This window comes from Bufo gargarizans, chromosome 2 (genome assembly GCF_014858855.1).
Source record: "Bufo gargarizans isolate SCDJY-AF-19 chromosome 2, ASM1485885v1, whole genome shotgun sequence".
In the NCBI taxonomy this organism is placed as follows: Eukaryota; Metazoa; Chordata; class Amphibia; order Anura; family Bufonidae; genus Bufo; species Bufo gargarizans.
The window spans coordinates 505,220,185-505,247,606 of record NC_058081.1 but is presented as its reverse complement, the minus strand read 5'-3'; the positions used below and the strand labels follow the sequence as shown (position 1 = coordinate 505,247,606).

The following is a 27,422-nucleotide window of genomic DNA, read 5'->3' as shown; positions in this document are numbered from 1 at the left end:
CATAAAATGCTCCGGCTCTTCAAACAGCTATTTGGCGGGGTTGCTGGGAGCTGGACCACCATCGATCAGATATTGATGACCTATCCTGAGGATAGATCATCAATATATAAATCTTAGAAAACCCCTTTAATGAGACCTAGTGCAAATGGTGGTGATCCATGTGAGATGCGGACACCCTACTATTGCTTTTTGATTAAGATCACAAGGTCAAGTAAGAGGCATTTTCACATTAGAAACCAGGGACTAAATCTTCCAGAAGAATAAATCACCTTAGATACTTGTGTGTGGTTTCCAAGCACTGTCACATAGTTGTAAATCCCAAAGAGAAATTGCATTATTTTGTGAAATGGCGGCTTTATACAGACAACTGCCTCAAATTAATCTGTAAAGACGGAACTGCCTCACACTCCTACTGAAAGGGATTATGGAGAAAGAAACATATTTATAGCCAATTGTCAAGAGATTCTGAGAGCTTCACTATGGCGAGCACATTTTATCTCCACATTTGCACACAGTAGAAATACACCATCATAAACAGGTAACCATAGTTGATTACTGTTCACAATTTGTTAATGGTTAGATGCTTCTAATCATAGGACCACCATGTAGGAACACATCACAAAATCATTGTTGATTTGGGCCCAACAGAGAAAACTATCCCATCCCTCAACAGTGAAGCAAAAGCTTTGGAAATGGTCTTTAAAATTCTCTTGGCATTTTGAATGTACAGGTCCAGTGCAGGCCTATGTTGTCCTGCAGTGTTGATCCAGAGGAAGGCAAAAAAAAGTCAGTCAAATTTCCTCATTTTAGGGGAAAAAATTCCTCCCCGACTCCAATGAGGGATCAATGACCCTCTAGTCATGTGTTACTTTTTTTCCTCTGCTCTCTCTTCATGATAGCTTCTAGGCAGTAGAAACACATGCAGATGGAAGGGATGAACTGTAGTTTGTGGCCTGGGATATCCATTGGAGTTGTATACACAAACCAATAGAATACGTTTAAAGGGGTTGGCCACTATATACAGTAAGTACGTTCCACTATATATAGTGGGAGGTAGGGTAAAAAAGAGTTATATACTAATATACTTTAATTAAAAAAACCGAATGATCATCTTTTATAATAAGCCCCGCCCCCTCAGCCCCGCTCTGCGTGCAGCCAGTTCGTCCATGGCTGCACGCGACATGGAGGAGCTTTTAGAGAAAGCTCGTGCATGGCTTAATTCTAACTGCACATATGTTGCTTTTCCTAATAAGAGCGCAGCACATGCCCAGTCTGGCCCTGCCACTGGCGCGCTCTTACTTTTCTTTCCGCTCTGAACTCTGGCAGGAATAAGCCGGTTGTAGAGACAGAGTCAGAGCAGAGTCGTTCCATTTGGTTGTGTCCCCATTGCGGACAGAAAAACCCTGCAAGCAGCGTTTTTCTGTCCGTGATGTGGTGCGGAGCAAGACGGATCTGTCCAGACTCGCAATGTAAGTCAATGGGGACGGATCCGTTTTCTCTGACACAATAGAAAACTGATCCGTCCCCCATCGACTTTCAATGGTGTTCATGACGGCTCCATCCTGGCTATATAAGACATAATACAACCGGATCAGTTCATGACGGATGCAGCCGGTTGTATTATTGTAACGGAAGCGTTTTTGCAGATCCATGACGGATCTGCAAAAAACGCTAGTGTGAAAGTAGCCTTATTAATGCAGCATTTCTGCTTGGCATGCTGTGAGAATGCGGCAGCACTCACTGGAATGCTGCAGTCTCTTCAAACAGCTGATTGGCAGGGGTGCCGGGAGTGAGGATAGGTCATCAATATTGCTCTCTGGGAAAACACCTTTAATGGGGAATTCTACCTGGGAAGGATTCCTATTTGGGGAAAGACATAATCTCTGAGGCACAGTCAATCTCTGAGGCACAGTCAGAGTAACAGTTTAAGAACCCCAAACTCGTTCCTTCAGGGCTGCCTCCAAAATGTTTCGAAATTTACATAATATACCCAATTTTCACTTGTGGTAAAATATGGGACTAGTAATAAGTATGGTCTCTTTGTGCCACCATACAGGTTTTGCTCTGTGTATGAGGCCTCGCCCTCATGAATTATGTACATCTTGCTGTTTGGGTATCTACCCCGTATTTCTACCTTAATCACCACTAATGGTCTGAGAGAAATCCCCTCATTCTCTCATATTTTTAGTGGTGAATATTATTTAATTTTTTTTTATTTTATTTTTTTATGGAAGTCTTGCTCACTAATGAAAATTTCCTGTTCAGTTTTCGAAAACCTGTCTATCTTGATGTGTTCCAGTTCTTTCACAGTCGTCAAATTTGCTACATAATTGGGCCATATCTGAATACTATGGTCATGGGGTATCCAGACACGGGTACATTATGGGACAAGAAGTTGTGTTTAAGAAATTTTAGATAGTGCTGTTTATGGATTCTTGCATGTTGTTATTATTATTATTATTATTATTATTAAAGCGCCATTCATTCCATAGCGCTGTACATATGATAAGGGGTGCACATACATAATACAGACAATTGCACTAATCATAAACAAGATGAGTTACAAACTGGTACAGAAGGAGAGAGGGCCCTGCCCGTGAGGGCTTACAATCTACATGGTATGAGAGAAGGACACAGTAGGTGCGGGTGAAGCTGGTCATGGCGGTATAGAGGCAGCAGGGTCACTGGTTGTAGGCTTGTCTGAAGAGGTGGGTTTTCAGGTTTCTTTTGAAGGATTCCACTGTAGGTGAGAGTCTGATATGTTGGGGTAGCGAGTTCCAGAGAATGGGGGATGCATGGGAGAAATCTTGGAGTCGATTGTGGGAAGAGGCAATAAGAGGAGAGAAGGAGGTCTTGTGAGGATCGGAGAGTGCGTGTGGGGGTGTATCAGGAAAGTAGCTCAGAGATGTAGGGAGGGGACAGGTTATGGACGGCCTTGTATGTATTTGTTAGTACTTTGAAGTGAATTCGTTGGGCAATGGGGAGCTAGTGAAGGGATTGGCAGAGGAGTAATAGGGTGAGAGGTGGATTAGTCGGGCAGCAGAGTTGAGGACAGATTGGAGTGGTGCGAGAGTGCTAGATGGAAGGCCACAGAGGAGAATGTTGCAGTAATATTGCGATAGAGTGTACTGAGAGGTGGAAACCTCCATCTCCACCTCTGAAATGACTCAATCGTTTTCCCCTATGGAAGTAATCTTTCCATGTCATCATAAGCATGAATGCCTTTTTTGTTGCTTCCGTCTGCCTACCATCCCATAGTCACATAAAACCACTTTTTTCATTTATGTGATAAATAATTCACATACTAGTTGTTACTAGAGGAATTCTGATATACAGTATGTCTACAATGTATCCTCAGCTGAAACATTCCTGCTATTTTCTGAACAAGCATTTCTCTCGCTGTGAAAAACCATTGGTTGATCTGCCTTTTTTTTTATACATTATACTTTTGTATACATAGGATGAATGTAAAAAGGTCAGTAAAAGATGTATCAACGCTATGGATAGAGTAGAAAGTTAGTGTCACGATCAGTGTGTGGGGGGGGGGGGGGGGGGAAACAACACAGGAGGGAAGGGGAACAGTAATTGGGCCTGGAAACTAGAGAAGAAATAGGTCACCTCCTAGACAACCCTAATCTGGGCCCTGACTACCTATCAATATAGACCTTGAAGGTAGGAATATTCATAAGCAGGATACCTAGGCCCCGATTTCCCTATAAGCCCCAGGAATAAGTATAGGACCAAAGACAACCCATTCCTTCCCAGATGGACGAATGGAAGTCTCTGTCTCAGGCCCAGATACAACAACAGGGAATATAACAAATACAAACAAACGTGACACTTAAAGGGATTCTGCACTTTGTTTTAACTGATGATCTATCCTCTGGATAGATCATCAGCATCTGATCGGCAGGGGTCTGACACCCGAGACCCCGCCGATCAGCTGTTTGAGGCCTTCTAATTGTTTACCGCCAGCCCAGTGACGTCACGACTAGTATCAATTAGTGTGGGCGGGGCTAAGCTCCATTCAAGTGAACAGAGCTCGGCCCTGCCAACGCTAGTTGATACTAGTCGTGACGTCACTGGGCCATCAGTAAACAGTGAGAAGGCTGCGGCGCTGTTGGATCGCCGCTGCCTTCTCAAATAGCTGATCGGCGGGGGTCCCGGGTTGCGGACCCCCGCCGATCAGATGCTGATAATCTATCCAGAGGATAGATCATCAGTTAAAACAAAGTGCAGAACCCCTTTAACTTCTGTAGAGATGGAAGAACAGGAACACCAGAGATGATCTCACACCAACTCAGCCAAACCCAAATGAAGCTATTAACCGCATAGTCAGAAGGGTGGGGTGAGACTATAAAGGGTAGACGTGATGACCACTGAGCAACAGCTGAGAAAAGTTAAGTGGTAATTAACCCTATCAACACTGAATCAAGGAGCCTGTTAGATTCCTCCACGCTCAGCCAATCTCCTTGATTTCCTGACATCAGTCACCTGAGGGACTGTGACAATTAGATGAAAGGACTTTGAGATGCACAACAGGGATTCTATAGTATGAATGAGATGAGTCAAAGGGGTTGTCTAAATTATTTTTTTGTTTGTAGATGTTTCTAACTAGGCAAATGTAACAGCTTTACCATGCACTTACTGCATCTGTAGTTGCTCCTTTCTCAGATTTCACTGAGGATCACATGACCTGTGATGTCAGCTTCTCTCCCTGCTCTGATGATTCGTGCACAAGCCTGAGAGAGCAGATATGTGTCTTTACGCGAGACGTCACTGTGCTGGCCATGCCCCCCTTCTCTGCCGTCTGCTTCTGTCTGCTCTCTCCCTGGATTCTTAACCCCTTCAGCTGCACAGACCTAGGGCTGAAGGCTTTACTGAGTAGCTGCAGGCAGTGAGGAGACAAATGCTGGGCACAGGAGCTGACAGAGGAGTTCTGTAGAGAATTGCACAAGAACAGGTAGGGAGAAGATCCTGTGTGTATCAGCAGTGTCATTGTACAGATGGGACTTGTAGTCCTACACATACAACATACTGCTGAGTCTCCCAGCAGGCAGACATGTCACTCAGGGCAGCGCTTATTCACTCCCTTTGCAAAGCAGAGGGAGGGGCAGAGATTGTTGGTATTGCATATAAACAAAGGGCCAGAAGAGAGCCAGGGAAATTGGGAAATTGGGAAATATAGATTTTTATTTATTTTTTGCTGATAACTTGCTTAGCTCAATTATATCTTGCTGCCATCAGATTTACAGTGCTGTATATAATTTTTTTCATAACTCTGACAACCCCTTTAAGGCAGTCAGAATAGAATGTAACTTTGGGTTCAGAGACACCACAGTTTAAGCAAATATTTTATTAATGTTTGTAACATCATAACCTACCTTTATGTTTAAGTGTACTTTACACTAAGAAAAAATCTCAATAAAAAATATCTTTGAAAGATTATAAAAACTCAATACAGCAGTGGTCTGTTCCCTATGGTAAAGTCTGGTGCCACCTGTGACAATTTTCCCAGATATTTGCCCAACCTATACCTACATCTGAACGGTGAAGTGCCCACTTTCTGTTCATATTCACATGTAGTGTAATATCTGCCCCTTATGAAATGTAGATAGAACTCCTTTAGTGAACAACGCAGTTCTGACCCATCTCTGAGCCAGAGTGGAGAGCTGGTAACAACATAGAGTGGCCCTCACCCTATTGTAACCAATTGGTCCATGTATTATATGGACAGCTATTCATTTTACATATAATACATAATAATAATACATTTCCACTGATGCGGCTGAAATATGGAAATATATAGCTGGATACAACTTGATTACAGCAGTTCATTGGGGGATTCAGAAGCTGAATTTTCTGCATTCTATTGATTTTCCAATGATGGTTTCATTTCAGAAAGGGGCTGTCGAGGCAAGAATGTAATTACTGACCTCAGTCCTTTTCCTCAGTGGGGCTCAGAAGCACATAAAAAGCTCATAATCACACTGAGGCCAATATCATAGGAAGCCAGTAGATGACTTAGTATGTTTTCCAGATGACCTGGAGAATTGAAGAAACCCATTAGAAGAGACAAATTTGATGCAAATGTTGTCCCAGGCAATATTTGAAGCTGAGGGATCAGTGCAAAGCACTAAGCTACCTTACTGCTGTGTACTAGAGAGTGATAGACCTGTCCATTCAGTTAATTTATGTTACACCCAATCTTCTCCCTCTCCATGCCCATGCATAAAGTCACTGAGCTCGATGGAATATGGTTGACTCTTTCAGCCAGCACCTGATCAGTATCTAGATTCCTAGTGGAAACTCTGTATTACACAACCCGATGTGGCAGATGATTTTCGGGAGGGAATCGTTCCCTTCCGGCAATCGCCTGCTCGCTAGTGGAGGAGACCGCTGCTGTTACTATGCCTTCGCTCGTCCCCATGCTGTATAGTGGTTTGCTGCAAATGATAATTTTTAACATGTCAAAAGATTTGGATTGTCCGAATTTTGGGCAATTGGCAGCAGTATGTGAACGCTCGTTAGCGATTATCTGCCAAAAAATTGGGCAGTGTAATACAGGCTTTAAAACTGCCCTGAAAAGTTATAACTCCATTTATTTTATTTTTTTAATCCATGACATGATGCATTTTATAACAAATTGCACTGATTTGTAATAGATGCGCGCATTTTTAATTTTTTTTGCAGTATTCTGTTTGTCATGGTCAACAAAAACTAATGTGAACAAAATTTCTCTGCTGTTGTTGGAATGCAAATGTTGAGCAGTATGGTCTACTTCGGTCAATGAAAGCAAATTAAGGTTGATTCTTCTGTTTCCTCAACAGGCTCTGATCAAAAGTCATCAAAGGGGCAGAGAAAATCGTGTCCGGAGATCAGTCTGAGGCTAGAGACCGGTCCTAGTGCTAAACGCTATTCTCTACTTGCTGCTGAAAATGGGTTCCTCCAGTGCCAAGTGACAGATTTTAGCTCTGAGTTCTTCACCTCCACCCTTGCGAATATCCACCACTTCATAGATGATGATTCAGTTGCCGAAATCATGCCAATGAAGATAAGAGTTCAGAAGGCAAAGCTTCACTTACAGGTTAGTATATATAAGATGCTAGACATATTGGTAGCTCCTGTGTTCTCAGTACAGCCTGAAATACGGTACATTTTGCAGTCAAAAGTTTGATGAAGAGTGATGGTCCCTCACTTAAAATATTTGACCATGCCAATTTACATTGCTGCTGCTGAGTTTATTGACACTTTGACAAAGAAAACTAGTGGCACAGAGGACCTTGATCTCCTTGTTCATAGTCTTCCTCTCTGCCTCCACCACATATGGAGGTGGCTAAACTCTCCCCATCAGTTCTAGTATTTCATCTTGTGTATATCTGCCACTTGCTCAGCAGTAAAATGCTTTTGTGCATTAAATCCTTGTCTGTACCCCAGTCTTTGATGTGAGATGGCACCTAGGGCATTAACTTACCCTTCATCCTGGCCCTGGTTTTAGCCCTTTCTCATAAGGCCCTTTTTAAGCCACAGAACACTGTTTATCAGATGGACAAGTGAGACATGGAAAGAAGGGGGTGCCTGGGCATCTGACTGTATGTACAATGTATGTGAACCCTGTATTTGCGTGCAGTCATGACTGTGGGCCCACTAATCTTTTCAGCAAGCCCATAGAGACCTCTGCAGTGGGTCCATAGAAGTATGGACCTTCATACAGTATCTCCCAAAAGTGAGTATACCCCTCACATTTTTGTAAATATTTTATTCTATCTTTTCATGGGACAACACTGAAGATCTGACACTTTGATACAATGGAAAGTAGTCAGTGTACAGCTTGTATAACAGTGTATATTTGGTGTGCCCTCAACATAACTCAACACACAGACCTTAAAGGGAACCTGTCACCTAAAAAACGCATATAAAACTGCCAGCATTACCTCATAGTAGCCCCCAGTCTGTTAATAATCATATGTTTGATCTGTTAGTCTGATGCTCCATAGGTTCAAAAAACGATGTTTTAAGCGCCATTAGCGCTGTCTTGCAGGTCAGCTTCAAGTCAAGGGGCAGCGGCTTCCTTGCTTCAAGTCAAGGTAAGCACACCCCTAACCGTCCCCTCTTTTGTTAGATTGACAGCCGCCAGTGCGGCCAGGATCGCATAAGTCTCCCGCATGCGCAGTGCGCTGCTGGAAACCGGCTAACAGCGGCAGCCGTAGACCGGATCACACCTTACCAAGGAGCGCACCGCGCATGCGTGAGATTTATGCGATCCTGGCCGCACTGCAGGCTGTCAATCTAACAAAAGAGGGGACGGTTAGGGGGCGTGCTTATCTTGACTTGAAGCAAGGAAGCCGCTGACTGGCAAGATAGCGCTGATAGTGCTTAAAGTATTAAAGGGGGCTACTATGAGGTAATGCTGGCAGTTTTATATGCGTTTTTTGGTTCATGGTTCCCTCAATGAACTGTAGCTCCCCACAGCCGGCAGCCCTCATGCAGCCCCAAACCAGGACACTATGCTTGACTGTAGGCAATGAACACTTGTCTTTGTACTCCTCACCTGGTTGCTGCCCCACATGCTTGACACCATCTGAACCAAATACGTTTATCTTGGTCTCATCAGACCACAGGACATGGTTCCAGTAGCCCATGTCCTTAATCTGCTTGTCTTCAGCAAACTGTTTGTGGGCTTTCTTGTGCATCATCTTTAGAAGAGACTTCCTTCTGGGACGACAGCCATGCAGACCAATTTGATGCAGTGTGCGGCGTATGGTCTGAGCACTCACAGGCTGACCCCCCCCCCCCCCCACCCCTTCAACCTCTGCAGCAATGCTGGCAGCACTCATACGTCTATATGAAAAGACAAGCTCTGGATATTACACTGAGCATGTGCATGCAACTTCTTTGGTGGACCATGGCGAGGCCTGTTCTGAGTGGAACCTGTGTTGTTAAACCGCTGTATGGTCTTGACCACCGTGCTGCAGCTCAGTTTCAGGGTGTTGGCATCTTCTTATAGTCTAGGCCAGGGGTAGGCAACCTCCGGCACTCCAGCTGTTGTGAAACTACAACTCCCAGCATGCATACTTACTCTGCTCTTCTAAGAACTCACATAGAAATGAATGGAGCATGCTGGGAATTGTAGTTTCACAACAGCTGGAGTGCCGAAGGTTGCTGATCCCTGGTCTAGGCCATCTCTATGTAGAGCACCAATTCTTTTTTTCCAGCTCCTCTGGGAGTTCTTTGCCATGAGGTGCCATGTTGAACTTCCAGTGACTAGTATGAGAGATTATATCAAATTTAACACACCTGCTCCCTATTCACACCTGAGACCTTGTAACACTAACGAGTCACATGACAACGGGAGGGAAAATGGCTCATTGGGCACAAGTACTCGCTTTTGTTCCCAGCGGTTTATACATTAATAGCTGTGTGTTGAGTTATGTTGAAGGCACACCAAATATACACTGTTATACAAGCTGTACACTGACTACTTTCCATTGTATCAAAGTGTCAGATCTTCAGTGTGGTCCCATGAAAAGATATAATTAAAGATTTACAAAAATGTGAGGGGTGTACTAACTTTTGTGGGATACTGTATGTTTATACCCTTGAGGTAGAATTTCAGCAGTGTAAATGTCAGTTATATAGAGGGTTACTCACTTTGGACAACAGAAATTGCAAGGCCATTTTCCCTGACCATCAGAGGCTGCTCACTATTAAGAAGTATCATATGGTATTCGGTGACACCAGTGGGTATCCTTGAAACACCAGGGATGCCAGAGCAAGAGCTTCTCTTTGTAGAGTTCAAACGCAGAAAGGACGTATGGGAAGAGGATGTCCAATGTGGACTGCTTGACTATACCCATGACTTGTATAATCATTCAGAACAAGCTTGAGGCAGCAAGAAACATTGTGGTTAATTTCTGCTCTTGTAATAACGAAGAATATTTCATAAAAAATTATTTTACAACTTCACCACACGCAGAAACCCATTATGTTACATTGCCCAATATCTATGAAACCCCGGGGATCCCCTAAAGCTCCCAGTACTGTGCCTGCAAAAATATTCATAGAGACTGAACATGAATCACTACTAATAATGTCTTCTTGTATTACACTATAAATGTTTATTACGTTATAAATTATACATTAAGTGTGGTGTAATCCCAGGCCCTGCTTACCACCCGCCCTTCCCTTTAAGTGTATGTATTATTGAACATAAAACAAAGATAAATAGGCAAATAAAGTCTAGAATTAAAAAAAAAACTACATGCATTTATATGCTCCAGTAATTGGTAAGTATGTGCTTGCTTTGTTCATAGACAGACTTGTGCCTTTTGGAACCTCTTATACTATACAGGAGTAACCATTGTTATTATGCATTGTATTGGGTGTGTGGTATAGCTGCAGAAGGGCATATGCCAATGGTTAATGCATGTATCACTATATAGAACATTCTTTTATTGATGCTTGTGTGTGAGAATTAAATTCTAAATAGATAAAAAATTTGCTAATTTCTTATAGGGGTTTTCCCATATATTTTTACTGATGACATATTCTCAGGATAGTGCAAACAAAATGTTGTGGAGTCGCACTCACCAGAACTTGTGGTCATCCGGAATGCAGTACCCTACATGGAGTCCTAGATCCATCAGGGCTCCTAAACATACAGTCCAATGAATAAGGATAGAGGCAGCGTGTCCGGTATAAAAAATCCCTTTATTGGGAGCCGCTTGGGTGAACAAAAACGTGCAAAAGGTAGTTTCATTTTGGCTATAGACTGTTTGATAAAGGCTAGTCTATAGCCGAAACGTAACTACCTTTTGCACGTTTTTGTTCACCCAAGCGGCTCCCAATAAAGGGATTTTTTATACCGGACACGCTGCCTCTATCCTTATTCATTGGACTGTATATTCTCAGGATAGGTCATCAGTATCTGATTGGTGGGGGTCTGACAACCAGGAACCGCACCGATCAGCTGTTAAAAAAGCTGCGATACCAAGCACAGCTGCTATTAAATGAACGGCACTGTACTCGGTGATCAGGGAAAAGACTGCAGCCTCAGTGCCTTCTCAAACAGCTGATCGGCAGGAGTCCCGGGTGTCGGACCCCCGCGATCTGTAAAAATAGGCATAAATGCAAAATATAACATACTGGTTACCTGCAACTGCCACTAGGGGGGGCTTAGGAACTGACTGTATACATATTGTACATTGAACTCAATAATAGAACAGTATACAGTAAGCTCCATTGTGGCTTTGCCATATGTGTTGTTGCAGAATATGTAAGGGTTGGACACACACTCACTTTAGATGACCTCTTGGTAATGGATAATCTTATCACCTTATATAGTATAGTCCTGTTGCACACTAACTTGCCAGGTAATGTGTTGGCGCTATACATCTGACCTACTCTATTTATTTCTTCTAGGATGATAGTCCCAGGAATAACAACAGTGACCCAGAGTCAATTGTCCTGAATATTGAGAATCTCTTTCTTGAGAGGTATGATGATGGATCCTTCTGTATCAAAGGTAAGTGCAACACTCAAAGTGAAATGTATTACATGTATAAAAAGCAGCTCCACTCTCCTCCATTGGCTGTGTCTGGTATTGCAGCAGTCAGGTGATATTGGAGTTAAGCTGCAATACCTGAAACAGCGCATGGACAAGAGTGGTGCTGTTTCTGTAAAAAAGGAAAAAAACACAACTTGTTATTTTGGACAACAATTTAGAGGGTTTGATACAGTTCAGTTCTCCGGCTCTTGTCCTAAACTGAGAAGGCATCATTACACGGAACATGATCTGCCATTATGCAGACTATTGTTGTGGGGCAGTACTGGTCAATTTACCATACCATTTTCTAGTGATTTCTAATCAATTAAGGCTACTTTCACACCCGCGTTCGGTGCGGATCCGTCTTGTATCTGCACAGACTGATCCGCACCGATAATGCAAGCGTTTGTATCCGTTCAGAACGGATCCGTTTGCATTATTATTATTTTTTAAAAGTGTTAAGTCAAAACGGATCCGTCCTGACTTACACTGAAAGTCAATGGGGGACGGATCCGTTTTCAATTGCACCATATTGTGTCAGTGAAAACGGATCCGTCCCCATTGACTTACATTGTATGTCAGGAAGGATCCGTTTGGCTCCGTATCGTCAGCCGGACATCAAAACGCTGCAAGCAGCGTTTTGGTGTCCACCTCAAAAGTGGAACGGAGACCTAACGCAGGCAAACTGATGCATTCTAAGCGGATCCTTATCCATTCAGAATGCATTGGGGTTGAACTGATCCGTTTTAGGCCGCTTGTGAGAGCCCTGAAACGGATCTCACAGGCGGACCCAGAAACGCCAGTGTGAAAGTAGCCTTAGCATTTTCCTCTAGTTGGCTTAATTTAAAGAGATTGTCCACTGTTAGAAGGTCATGTCCTTGACCAGAGGTGTAGCTAGGCTTTCCAGCACCCGGGGCAAGGATTCAGCATGGTGCCCTTCTATATTTGCCATTCAAATGTACAGCAGCATGGCAAATGTATTTTACACTAAGCCACTCTGCCCAGTGCATAACTATACTCAGCCAGTGCCACTTACGGAAAAAAACTAAAATCATAGGGTACATGGCAGTACCAATACACCTTGCAATAAGCAGGCACAGGTAGGAGCCCGCTCCGCTCAGGTACTCCTGGCATAGCACATGGTTACAGGGTACCCATGTGCTATGCCAGGATTTAGTAAACCTCAGGGGGTGCATGAGCAGGTGTAGCAATATGCCCTTCTGCCCGTACTCACTGCGCTGCGGCCTTATTCATAAAAATGTCAACTCCGTACACCGCTGAGCAGTCAGCGGTGTACAAAGAAGTGGATTTTAAACACACAGCGAAACGTGCACTTTAGGGGGCGGGGGGGGGAAGGGGGGGGGGGTTAAAAAATACAAAATACTTTAATAAACTATATTACAAAATGTGTTATTAGGGCATTAGGGACAGTTTAAGAAAAATGTACACAAATGTTTAGTTACTCTTTAAATATAAAGATATTCATTATCTTTATGATATACAGTACATTTCTTTCATTTAAAGGTAATCCAGACTTAAGTATTGACACCAGCGCCAATCCTAAAGAATCAAATGCGATGCCTTCAGTGAACTCTGACAGTATCAATAGTATACAGCACAGAAGTAACGCTACAAAATGCACACAGACACTTTGTGACAGCCCCGCACCCGCTGAGCCATTGAATGTAAAAGGGAGCCTCAATTGGAAGATGCCGGTGATTAGTATGGAACAGGTACGTTATCCCTCTACATTGCTGGAAGGGATGAGCTCTGATGTGTTAATCATAGTCTTAGACTTCGACCTTGAAATCACATTTAAGGTGAGGCTCTGATTATCCAGCTTCATTGTGATGTGAAACTCTCGGTTCCTTGGGAATCAGTCCATCTCAGTGAAGAGATTACTGGCTGTTCAGAATGGTAAATTGGTTTTATTCGTGGTGGGCTGTACATGTAATCTCTACTTCCCTTCATACAGTCACAGACTTCAATAGTAAAATTCTGTCTGCCTGCAGTCACCACTAGGGGGAGCTTTGTACCTCATATTCCAGCTCTATGCAGTGAGCTCCCCCGATAAATACACTTACGTTTAATTCTCTGGTAGTAAGCAACGCATCAAGCTTATTTTTCATGGGTTCCCTGTTGGCATTACCACAACACTGCCCTGACGGTGACCCCTTTAATGTTGCAGTAAATTTTGTATGGTGTTTTGGCAATTATAGTTTTTCTTTTTTTTTCCCTTGAGGTAGGCTTTATTTTATGTAGGAGAAATTATTATTTTTAGACACCATTTACTGTGCAATTTATATGTGTTTTTTGGCTAATTTATTGTACTGTTCACATTTCACAATAAATACCCTGTTAATAGTACTTTAGGTTGCTAGGGAATACCAAAAATAGGTATATTTTTTTGTTTTTATGTAATGTGTGTGGAAAAAGTGTATTTTATACTTGTTTATAATTTTTTATTTTATTTATTATTTTCAATTTAATGTTATTTTTTCATTATTCTGTGTGTCATTATCACACAGGCTATTGCAGGGTTAACAACATGCGGCAGATTGGGTGCAGAATGTTCTGCGACTGCCCCATTCATCTGTAGGGAGTTTGCAACTATCGACTATTTTTGTAATTGAGTATTCTGTCGATTAATCCAACGATTAAGCGAGTACTCTAATAACCAAAAGCTAGTTAAAAAAAAGTTTTTCTTTATAAAAACTCATCAGCTGCCCCCCCCCCAGTGCCATCAGCTGCACCCCCCCCCCCAGTTCCACCAGCTGCCCCCCCCCAGTGCCATCAGCTGCCCCCCCCCCCCCCCCCCCCCAGTTCCACCAGCTGCCATCCAGGGCCATCAGGCTCCCCCCAGTGCCATAAGCTGCTCCCCAGTGTCACCAACTGCCCCCCATTGCCACCAGCTTGCCCCCCAGTGCCACCATCTCCCCCTCCTAGCCATGTTCCCAGCGCCAGTACTTACCTTTCCTGAAGGGGCGCCTCTCCACAGCTCCCCCATCATCTTCTCTGTCCTGGCATCATACACCGTTGGGTCATAGTGCGCGCTTACGTGCACTATGACCTAATGATGTGTCAGGATACAGTGCAGCGCGGTACGGGCCGGCGGGGGACCACGGAGTGGTAAGTAATAGCAAGCGCTTCACTCCCGCTCCGTGGTCAAATGACCCAAACGAATCTTCGATGCAAACAATTTGCATCGAGGATTTTTTTGTGTCAAGTTACTCGATTCAATCGAGTAATTGTTTCAACCCTACTGCAGATAGAACCCATTCAGACTTTTGGAACTAGTGCCTCACAAATTTCAGGAATATTTCCTTAGACATTGAGGGATCTTTTGACACTGGAATGTTGCAGTTGCGGTGGGTGTCCACTTGTAGTGCAGCTAATCTGCTAGCCGGTCTGCAGCATTCAAACTGAAAAAGACTTTGTGCCGTGTGAATGGGACCTTAGTGTACCCTGTCAATAGGTTGTGAGTAAAGTTAGCCCTGGAGTCCATTCTAGGACCCCAGTGCTGACGTGTAGGAACTCCCTAGTCACTTTAATTCAAGTCCCAGTAACTTTATTAAAAGGACAGGGACCCCATTGATCACCCAGCGGTCACTAATGATCGCCAATAGACAAGGCACCAGGGCAGCATGAAATACCCAAGTTTTATTTTTTTACAGATGACTTATAAATTAACCCCTAAATTCCACCAATAAGTTAAATTATTCACTTTACATTCATATCTGGCTTTTAATTTTACACTATAGATATACCCTTTGAATCTTGGTTCCCTTTTTTTATTTTATTATTCTAAACGGCAGTGCTACAGGGAGAGTGCGATAAAAGAGACTAATAGAATTCAGAGTAATTGTAGATCTTACAACAGTTAAAGGAAAGAAATGATGATTTCCATAAAAATAAAATAGTATGTCTGCTGTGTCCAAATGAATTATCACTTAATCACTTATGTCTTTGAAGTGCGCAGTGTAATCAGAAGATCTGATTTGGGGCCTGGTCCATCTCTTGGAGGAGACTAACGTGCTATTTGGCGAGGTCTAGATTAATAAGTAGTTAGTGCTGAAATATTTATTGGACTTTTTGATGACAGTTGCAGTCTTAAAGAAGAAGTGCTTTAGAAGCTCAGTGTGCTGCACCGTGCTTCTGAAATGTCACTTTTCTGGTTTATCACATTTTACAGACACATTGCCCATTTATTTTAATTTTTTTGATGACTCACTTTGTCGTGTTAAAGGGGTATCCCCAAAAAATATTATCCTTCCTGTAATGAAAGTTACTCAATCTTCCAATATATTGTCTGTATAAATTCCATATACAGTAGTTTTCAAAATCTCTACAGGTAGTCATTGAATGGGAACCCTTATTTACGGCATACATATTAGGACATCGTCAGACATCATCCACAACTCCATCCTCCGTCAGGCAAAACTCCATCAGCCCTCAGACATCAGACAAAACTCCGTCCTCCGTCAGGCAAAACTCCATCAGACATCAGACAAAACTCCGTCCTCCGTCAGACAAAACTCCATCAGACCTCAGACATCAGACAAAACTCCGTCCTCCATCAGGCAAAACTCCATCAGACCTCAGACATCAGACAAAACTCCGTCCTCCATCAGGCAAAACTCCATCAGACCTCAGACATCAGACAAAACTCCGTCCTCCGTCAGACAAAACTCCATCAGACCTCAGACATCAGACAAAACTCCGTCCTCCATCAGGCAAAACTCCATCAGACCTCAGACATCACACAAAACTCCGTCCTCCATCAGGCAAAACTCCATCAGACCTCAGACATCAGCCAAAACTCCGTCCTCCGTCAGACAAAACTCCATCAGACCTCAGACATCAGCTAAAACTCTGTCCTCCCTCAGGCAAAACTCCATCAGACCTCAGACATCACACAAAACTCCGTCCTCCGTCAGGCAAAACTCCATCAGACCTCAGACATCAGACAAAACTCCGTCCTCCATCAGACAAAACTCCATCAGACCTCAGACCTCAGACATCAGACAAAACTCCGTCCTCCGTCAGGCAAAACTCCATCAGACATCAGACAAAACTCCGTCCTCCGTCAGACAAAACTCCATCAGACCTCAGACATCAGACAAAACTCCGTCCTCCATCAGGCAAAACTCCATCAGACCTCAGACATCAGACAAAACTCCGTCCTCCGTCACCCAAAACTCCATCAGACCTCAGACATCAGCCAAAACTCCGTCCTCCGTCAGGCAAAACTCCATCAGACCTCAGACATCAGACATCAGACAAAACTCCGTCCTCCGTCAGGCAAAACTCCATCAGACCTCAGACCTCAGACATCAGACAAAACTCCGTCCTCCGTCAGGCAAAACTCCATCAGACATCAGACAAAACTCCGTCCTCCGTCAGACAAAACTCCATCAGACCTCAGACATCAGACAAAACTCCGTCCTCCATCAGGCAAAACTCCATCAGACCTCAGACATCAGACAAAACTCCGTCCTCCGTCACCCAAAACTCCATCAGACCTCAGACATCAGCCAAAACTCCGTCCTCCGTCAGGCAAAACTCTATCAGACCTCAGACATCAGCCAAAACTCCGTCCTCCCTAACTCAAAATACGCCCTACTACACACACTCTTCACCTGACGAAGCTGCTAGCTGCTCGAGTCACGTGTGTGGGAGGGGTCAGATGTGCACAGCAGATGGTAGAGTGTACAGAACAATAGCCATCAAATAGAGCTCTGTACTAGAGATGTGTGTGTAACCTGCATGTAGCAGAGCTGTGTACTGTGTTACAGAGATGTATGTGTAACCTGCAGGTAGCAGATCTGTGTACTGTGTTACAGAGATGTATGTGTAACCTGAATGTAGCAGAGCTGTGTACTGTGTTACAGAGATGTATGTGTAACCTGCAGGTAGCAGATCTGTGTACTGTGTTACAGAGATGTATGTGTAACCTGAATGTAGCAGAGCTGTGTACTGTGTTACAGAGATGTATGTGTAACCTGCAGGTAGCAGATCTGTATGTGTAACCTGCAGGTAGCAGAGCTGTGTACTGTGTTACAGAGATGTATGTGTAACCTGCATGTAGCAGAGCTGTGTACTGTGTTACAGAGATGTATGTGTAACCTGAATGTAGCAGAGCTGTGTACTGTGTTACAGAGATGTATGTGTAACCTGCAGGTAGCAGATCTGTATGTGTAACCTGCAGGTATCAGAGCTGTGTACTGTGTTACAGAGATGTATGTGTAACCTGCATGTAGCAGAGCTGTGTACTGTGTTACAGAGATGTATGTGTAACCTGCATGTAGCAGAGCTGTGTACTGTGTTACAGAGATGTATGTGTAACCTGCAGGTAGCAGATCTGTATGTGTAACCTGTAGGTAGCAGAGCTGTGTACTGTGTTACAGAGATGTATGTGTAACCTGCATGTAGCAGAGCTGTGTACTGTGTTACAGAGATGTATGTGTAACCTGAATGTAGCAGAGCTGTGTACTGTGTTACAGAGATGTATGTGTAACCTGCAGGTAGCAGAGCTGTGTACTGTGTTACAGAGATGTATGTGTAACCTGCATGTAGCAGAGCTGTGTACTGTGTTACAGAGATGTATGTGTAACCTGCATGTAGCAGAGCTGTGTACTGTGTTACAGAGATGTATGTGTAACCTGCAGGTAGCAGATCTGTATGTGTAACCTGCAGGTAGCAGAGCTGTGTACTGTGTAGCAGATCTGTATGTGTAACCTGCAGGTAGCAGAGCTGTGTACTGTGTTGCAGATCTGTATGTGTAACCTGCATGTAGCAGAGCTGTGTACTGTGTTACAGAGATGTATGTGTAACCTGCAGGTAGCAGATCTGTATGTGTAACCTGCAGGTAGCAGAGCTGTGTACTGTGTAGCAGATCTGTATGTGTAACCTGCAGGTAGCAGAGCTGTGTACTGTGTAGTAGATCTGTATGTGAAACCTGCATGTAGCAGAGCTGTGTACTGTGTTACAGAGATGTATGTGTAACCTGCAGGTAGCAGAGCTGTGTACTGTGTAGCAGATCTGTATGTGTAACCTGCAGGTAGCAGAGCTGTGTACTGTGTAGCAAATCTGTATGTGTAACCTGCATGTAGCAGAGCTGTGTACTGTGTAGCAGAGCTGTATGTGTAACCTGCATGTAGCAGAGCTGTGTACTGTGTTACAGAGATGTATGTGTAACCTGCATGTAGCAGAGCTGTGTACTGTGTAGCAGAGCTGTATGTGTAACCTGCATGTAGCAGAGCTGTGTACTGTGTAGCAGTGCTGTATGTGTAACCTGCATGTAGCAGAGCTGTGTACTGTGTAGCAGAGCTGTATGTGTAACCTGCATGTAGCAGAGCTGTGTACTGTGTAGCAGAGCTGTATGTGTAACCTGCATGTAGCAGAGCTGTGTACTGTGTTACAGAGATGTATGTGTAACCTGCATGTAGCAGAGCTGTGTACTGTGTTACAGAGATGTATGTGTAACCTGGATGTAGCAGAGCTGTGTACTGTGTTACAGAGATGTATGTGTAACCTGCAGGTAGCAGAGCTGTGTACTGTGTAGCAGAACTGTATGTGTAACCTGCAGGTAGCAGAGCTGTGTACTGTGTTGCAGATCTGTATGTGTAACCTGCATGTAGCAGAGATGTGTACTGTGTTACAGAGATGTATGTGTAACCTGCAGGTAGCAGATCTGTATGTGTAACCTGCAGGTAGCAGAGCTGTGTACTGTGTAGCAGATCTGTATGTGTAACCTGCAGGTAGCAGAGCTGTGTACTGTGTAGTAGATCTGTATGTGAAACCTGCATGTAGCAGAGCTGTGTACTGTGTTACAGAGATGTATGTGTAACCTGTAGGTAGCAGAGCTGTGTACTGTGTAGCAGATCTGTATGTGTAACCTGCAGGTAGCAGAGCTGTGTACTGTGTAGCAGATCTGTATGTGTAACCTGCATGTAGCAGAGCTGTGTACTGTGTAGCAAAGCTGTATGTGTAACCTGCATGTAGCAGAGCTGTGTACTGTGTTACAGAGATGTATGTGTAACCTGCAGGTAGCAGAGCTGTGTACTGTGTAGCAGATCTGTATGTGTAACCTGCATGTAGCAGAGCTGTGTACTGTGTAGCAGAGCTGTATGTGTAACCTGCATGTTGCAGAGCTGTGTACTGTGTAGCAGTGCTGTATGTGTAACCTGCATGTAGCAGAGCTGTGTACTGTGTAGCAGAGCTGTATGTGTAACCTGCATGTAGCAGAGCTGTGTACTGTGTAGCAGAGCTGTATGTGTAACCTGCATGTAGCAGTGCTGTGTACTGTGTAGCAGAGCTGTATTTGTAACCTGAATGTAGCAGAGCTGTGTACTGTGTAGCAGAGCTGTATGTGTAATCTGCATGTATCAGAGTGTGTACTGTGTTACAGGGATGCATGTGCAACCTGCATGTAGCAGTGCTGTGTACTGTGTTACAGAGATGTGTGTGTAACCGCATGTAGCAGAGCTTTTTACTGTGTAACAGAGATGTGTGTGTAACCTGGGAACTATAAAAAAGTGTAAAATAAAACATAAAAATTCAGATCACCCCCCTTTTCCCAAAATGAAAATAAAAGAACTAAAAAAATACACATCATGGGTGTCGCAATGTGTAAAAACACCCATTGTATAAAAATATATTCCCCATACGGCAAACGGCAAAACAGAAGAAAAAAGAGTCCAAATGTCCGATTCGCCGTTTTTGGTCGCTTCATTTGCTACAAAAATGTAAATAAAAAGTGATCAAAAAGTCTTAAACACCCCAGAATGGTATCAGTAAAAAGTTTAGATTGCCCCGCAAAAAATGAGCCCCCATCCAGCTCTGTACACATAATTCCCAAAAAGTTATAGAGCTCAAAATATGACGACAAAAAAAATAAAATCTGATTCTGTAAATCTCCTGTCACTCCGAGTTACTCAGAATTGGTAACCCTAATTAATAAATACATGCAACATGAATGCATATATGCCGCTTCACACAGATCACAAGTGTTAGGCCTCTTGCACATGAACGTTGTTGGTCCATTCCGTGCATTGGGGACAGCAATTTGCAGTCCCCAATGCACGGGGCAACGTGCGTGCAGCGGCCGGGACAGATCCAGACCCATTCAACTTGAATGGGTCCGTGAATATGTTCTACTTTTTTGCTGTGCGGAGGGATGGCCAGAAACACCACGGAAGCACTCTGTAGTGCTTCTGTGGGGATCCGATCCGTGTTTCTGTTCCGTTCAAGTGAATGGGTCGACATCACGGATGCGGGATGCACACGGCTGGTGCCCTGTGTATTGCGGAACCGCAGTATGTGGTCCACAATACGACCACAGTCACACAGCGGCCATGTGCAAGAGGCCTTACAAAGATGGGATTTATGGTGCACATCCTCTTGTGCTTCCCATATTCCACAGATTTATATCACAGAGCTACTTACAGTTGTGCTGATAAGTTTACATACCCTTGCAGAATTTATGATTTCTTAAAGGGGTATTCTCATCTTCCCTTTTTCATACTTGCCTTCCTTGAGCGTGACGTTCACTTCCTGTATTCTTCTCCCGGCCGGGCCGCGCTTGCGCAAAAGACTGAAGATTCTCTCCCGGCCGGGCCGCTCAATGTCCTGAACGCGCACAGCGCCGCGCATGTGCCATGGTGACTAATTCCTGGCCTGTATAGTACAGAGTCGGCGTGCGCATTCGCGGCTCTGTACTATACTGGCCAGGAAGAAGTCATCATGGCGCATGCGCGGCTGCATGCGCGTTCAGGACATTGCGCGGCCCAGCCGGGAGAGAATTTTCCGTCTTCTGCGCAAGCGTGGCCTGGCTGGATTCGACAGGAGAGGTGGCCGTGACCAGGGGAGACCAAAGACAACATCAGGTAAGAGGGGACTTATTTTCTAAAAAAGGATGGGAATTGGGTAATAAAATGTATTTAGAAAAATTATCACTGTCAAATCATTAACAGATGTAACAGTGATCATTAAGATGAGGATACCCCTTTAACCATTGTTCAAAGAATATGAATGATACCACGGACACTTCTCTCTCGCTCATGGTTAGTGGTCGGCTGAAGCCATTTATGTCAAACAACTGTGTTTACTCTTTATAAATCATAATCACAACACAAACTCCCCAAATGACCCTGGTCAGAAGTTTACACACCCCAGTTATTAATACCATGTATTGCCCCCTTTAACATCAATGACAGCTTGAAGTCTTTTGTGGTAGTTGTGGATGAGGCTCTTTATTTTCTCAGATGGTAAAACTGCCCATTCTTCCTGTTGAAAAAAAAAAGCAATTCCACCACAGTTTTACGTGATTTTTATTTACGACATTCGATGTGCGATAAAACTGACTGGTTACTTTTATTCTACAGGTCAGATCGAATCCGGCAATACCCTATATGTATAGTTTTTCTTGCGTTTTAATAGTGATAAAAAATTTTAAATATCAGATTTTTTTTGTCGCCATATTTTGAGCCCCATAACTTTTTTGTAATTATGTGTACAGAGCTGGGTCGGGGCTCATTTTTTGCGGGGCAATCTAAACTTTTTACTGATACCATTCTGGGGTGTTTAAGACTTTTTGATCACTTTTTATTTACATTTTTGTAGCAAATGAAGTGACCAAAAACGGCGAATCGGACATTTGGACTCTTTTTTTTTTTTTCTGTTTTGCTGTTTGCCGTATGGGGAATATATTTTTATACAATGGGCGTTTTTACACATTGCGAAACCCATGATGTGTCTTTTATTTTAATTTTAATATTTATGGTTTTTTTTTACACTTTTTTATAGTTCCCAGGTTACACACACATCTCTGTAACACAGTACACAGCTCTGCTACCTGCAGGTTGCACATACATCCCTGTAACACAGTACACAGCTCTGCTACATGCAGGTTACACATACAGCTCTGCTACACAGTACACAGCACTTCTACATGCAGGTTACACACACATCTCTGTAACACAGTACACAGCTCTGCTACATGCTGTTACACACACTGCTCTATATACACAGTACACAGCTCTGCTACATGCAGGTTACACACACATCTCTGTAACACAGTACACATCTCTGCTACACAGTACACAGCACTGCTACCTGCAGGTTGCACATACATCCCTGTAACACAGTACACAGCTCTGCTACATGCAGGTTACACATACAGCTCTGCTACACAGTACACAGCACTGCTACATGCAGGTTACACGTACAGCTCTGCTACACAGTACACAGCACTGCTACCTGCAGGTTGCACATACATTCCTGTAACACAGTACACAGCTCTGCTACATGCAGGTTACACATACAGCTCTGCTACACAGTTCACAGCTCTGCTACATGCAGGTTACACATACAGCTCTGCTACACAGTTCACAGCTCTGCTACATGCAGGTTACACATACAGCTCTGCTACACAGTACACAGCTCTGCTACATGCAGGTTACACATACAGATCTGCTACACAGTACACAGCTCTGCTACCTGCAGGTTACACGTACATCTCTGTAACACAGTACACAGCTCTGCTACCTGCAGGTTACTCATACAGATCTGCTACACAGTACACAGCTCTGCTACCTGCAGGTTACACATACAGATCTGCTACCTGCAGGTTACACATACATCTCTGTAACACAGTACACAGCTCTGCTACATGCAGGTTACACATACATCTCTGTAACACAGTACACAGCTCTGCTACATGCAGGTTACACACACATCTCTAGTACAGAGCTCTATTTGATGGCTACTGTTCTGTACACTCTACCAGCTGCTGTGCACATCTGACCCCTCCCACACATGTGACTCGTCACATGGTCATGACGTCATCACAGGTCCTTTGCCTCTCCAGCAGCTAGCAGCTCCGTCAGGTGAAGAGTGTGTGTAGTAGGGCGTATTTTGAGTTAGGGAGGACGGAGTTTTGGCTGATGTCTGAGGGAGGACAGAGTTTTGTCTGAGGTCTGAGGTCTGATGGAGTTTTGCCTGACTGAGGACGGAGTTTTGTCTGATGTCTGAGGTCTGATGGAGTTTTGGGTGACGGAGGACGGAGTTTTGTCTGATGTCTGAGGTCTGATGGAGTTTTGCCTGATGGAGGACGGAGTTTTGTCTGATGTCTGAGGTCTGATGGAGTTTTGTCTGACGGAGGACGGAGTTTTGTCTGATGTCTGAGGGCTGATGGAGTTTTGCCTGACGGAGGACGGAGTTGTGGATGATGTCTGACGATGTCCTAATATGTATGCCGTACTTATTTACTTCTAGAGGAATCGTAATTGTGGTGTATTTTTTATTTTATTTTATTTTATTTTTTTCAGGTCATTTGGCACCATCTGGGAAAAATAAGCATGTAATGCCTATGCCATTGAAAGGCTAGTACGTTTTTTCATCTGCTGGCGGACACAGCTGATTTTGACACTTATGTTGTGCGCTCTCCTTGACATTAGTGGGAAATTGATTAGGTGGGATGGGTTTTAAAGAAATTTTTCTGGGAGAGCTTTCATAAAAAACCAAAACAATGCTCACCTCCACTGGTCTCCCACTACTGTTGTTCCACTGCTGCTCCTGTCCCCACTGCTTTCCACTTCCTGTCTTGGCACTCCGGAAATGGCAGGAAAAACCAATCAGGCTATTGCTAGCCATAGCAGTGACCCACTTCAGCCAGAGAGGGCCTCTCATGGCAGGAGAGGAAGTAGATAGCGGCTGGGACCGGAGCAGCATCGGTACTGCAGCAGTGTGGGACTGGTGGAGGTGAGCAATGGTTGTATTTTATAAAGTCTAACAGTTTTTGGCTCAATGCTAGGGCTCTCCAGCAATCACCTACCTCTATTGAGGTTAATGGTTTGCTTTGCCAATCTAAATGTCCAGAGCGGTCACCTAGCAAAATTTCCTAAGGGATCTATTCAACATGCCTAAGTGTTAGGGTAACACTCCCTGTTTACCGCCAATTGCCGTCCCGTACTTGGGCTTACAACCTGAGACAGTGGCAGGTCCAAGTGTAGTTACAGTTAGAGGTAAAGTTGCTGTTGAGCACATGTAATGGCACCCTCGTATATAGCTATTAGGGTACTGCCACACATGGCGGCTATTGTTTCAGTATGTTAATGGCGGCGCAGTTTTCAAACCCCTTTCACACATGGCAACAATGCAGCTAGCTGAGGAGAGCAGAGGCTGGAAAATCTATAGAGATGCCATTTACATCTTGCTTTAAGACAGCCTGTTCCCTCTAGCTACAGAACAGCGGATCCGTAAATGTGACATGAATTCTGCTGACTTTGCCAGGCATGGGAAGTTTTCCAGCTAAAATGCTTCCACCTGAAAGGGAATGATTAAGGCCTCATTCACACGACCGTAATGTGGGTGTATTTTCGCACCCTGCATCATAGATCCCTATGATGCTGTTCCTTTGGATCATTAGAACAGAGATTGGGCTGGGGTTTGTGCGTGTAATATGAACCTTAATATACAGCAACATTACGGCCATCTGAACTGGAGGACATGTTGATTTAGCCTACAAAATGTCCGCCTTCAGTTCTGTAAGCAGCAAGCCATGATAGATGCATCTAGGTCTATTTCATCTCATTTTTACTAACTTGTTTCTTGTCATTTCTCTCCAGCTTCTTGACGAAAATGAATGTCTAAAGCAGGAATTGGCCAAAACCAAAATGGCCCTTGCAGAGGCCCACATGGAAAGAGACAGCTTACTTCATCAAATTAAGAGGCTTACACTGGACAAATAGCGCTAGCTCTTGGATTTTGTATTGGACTATAACCCATCGGATGCGTTTAGTAGCATTTCTGATTGCGGCTCCTTTGGAAGTTCACTAAAACTAAAATTCGAGCCACCAGGACCATTCTTTTTCCCTTGCAGGAGTTGAAAATGATGTATAAAGACTACATGTTTTACATGACCGTCATACTGCTCCATTGTCTTGAAGGGGGATTAGAAAGAACGCTCTGCTTTCTTCTAGAAACTGCGCCACTCTTGTACATGAACTGTGTCTGGTATTACAACTTACTATAGTCTCATTGACTTGAATAGAAAAAAAGCTGAACTACCAGACACAACAGGAGAGTGGCTCTGCTTCTGGGAGAGGAGAAAAAACTCTTTTTTTTTCTCTTTAACTTCTTTAACCATATCTATTAGATTTCAGATGTGAAGCTCTGAATTTGGTTTCAAAGTATTAAAATAAAATAAAATAAAAAAAGTTTTGGCAAATTGTTTAATTATTTAAGAAAATTGTAACATCCAGTATGTTAATTATCTTTAGACAGAATTGGTTTCAATATTGTTTAAGAATTATTTTTTAATTTTTATTTGCACTATCAATAAATAATTTGATGCGGCTGCATTTGTTTTTTTGTGGTGTTTTTATTTTTATTTTTTTATTATAGGGCTTGTTGTATTTAAAGGAAACATTCTATATGTAGTGTTAATTTGTCTAATCCTCATAAAGGGGTGAAAAACTGCAGGTGAGGAAGAAACAAGCAGGACCCTAGGTGGCGAATTCTTCTCACTAGAACTAAGTGTTGGTTAATGGAAATCTGAAGTACTCCATATGAGTTATCAGTGTTGTGTAACCCCTATGGTGAGCGAGCTTAGATGGATTTCCTATTCTTGTGTAGTGTGGCCTCACATGGAGAGTATATAATGATGCAAATGATGGGTCATCTAGTCCCTGTCCACCGATCACCTATCACCCACTCTCCAGTCCAGAGAAAAAGAGAGCTGGTGATATTTACAGAAAAAGTGAAAAATGGTGCCTAGAGAGAGGGTGAACTATTCTATGAAACGTACTCAGGACAAGTGCCATCATAGTTTAGGAGAGGGGTGGCCAAATTGTCATTTGTAACCTTTAGTGTGCAGTTTCTTGCTGGCCATCCAATGCACAATGTAGTCTGGATTGTCCCAATGCAGGGACCTGACTTTCCATCAATATGTCACAATGTCTTCCTTTCAAGTGTGAAGTAAAAAAATTGCGCTCTGGTCAATTTCCTATTATAACTGTGTAGTGGTTGGAGGTTTGTTTTTTTGTGATATAGACCTAAAAATCCCCTGAATGGACATTTAGCAGATAACATGCTAGCTGCTTGCAGCCACCACTAGAGGGAGCATTGGAGCTTTTTGCATACTGTCTTTTATTTATTTAATTCAATGTACAAGAGTATTCTTTCTCTTTCTCTAGTGGTGGCTTTTGATAGTGTATTAAAGGGAATGTGACTTATTGTTTAAATCACGTTTTTATGTTTAACATATTTGTAAAGAATTTTTAGTTTTTTAATTTTTCATGTCAATAACTATATTTTAACAAAAAACATAAAATCATGCAGTTTTCACATTGACCACTAAGCCTAACAATTGGTGCCACTTTTTGGTCTGTACAAATCACTTTACTGCAGTTATATATTATTCTAAATCTGCCTGTCAGGATCCTCTGTTCGCAATAGGTAATTGTCACAGCTTATCTATTCTTTCCTTGTACAATGACCTCTGCACAGGTCACAGAACATGCCTAGAAAACTCTCCCATAGAAGTCAATGAGGTCCCCTCCTGACCATTGTGTCTATGGCCCATGGGGCTGCCATAAAAAAATGTTTTTAATGCTGTGTAAATGCTGTTAAGAACAGCTCAGGCAAGATGGCTGCCCACATAGTCATGCTCAGAAAATAAAATACAAAAATCAGTCATCAGACGATAAAAACAGAATAGAATCCACTACATGTATAAAAGCACAACATACGAACCCCTGTGAATGCATCAAATTACACACTTCACACTTGTTGAATTGCACATGTTACACACCCCAATAAAAATCACTCATTCATCCCACAAATCTATTCAACTGATGAGGCATATGAGGATGAG

General features: G+C 43.3%; 1 protein-coding gene across 2 annotated transcripts in view; it reads left to right on the top strand.

Moving 5' to 3' along the window:
• The window catches only part of UHRF1BP1L (UHRF1 binding protein 1 like), a 149,956-nt gene extending 124,054 nt beyond the window's left edge, over positions 1–25,902 (top strand). Inside the window, exons 18-22 of one of the 2 annotated variants that reach the window (XM_044281274.1) lie at positions 6,831–7,087; positions 11,422–11,524; positions 13,070–13,278; positions 23,875–23,928; positions 25,174–25,269. In XM_044281274.1, coding sequence (XP_044137209.1) covers positions 6,831–7,087; positions 11,422–11,524; positions 13,070–13,278; positions 23,875–23,910 — 605 coding nt within the window. In that variant the 3' untranslated portion in view covers positions 23,911–23,928; positions 25,174–25,269. Of the gene's footprint in view, positions 1–6,830; positions 7,088–11,421; positions 11,525–13,069; positions 13,279–23,874; positions 23,929–25,173 lie in introns of both variants that reach the window. The other variant, XM_044281273.1, reaches the window with a different exon arrangement.
• The last annotated feature ends 1,520 nt before the right edge of the window (positions 25,903–27,422 follow it).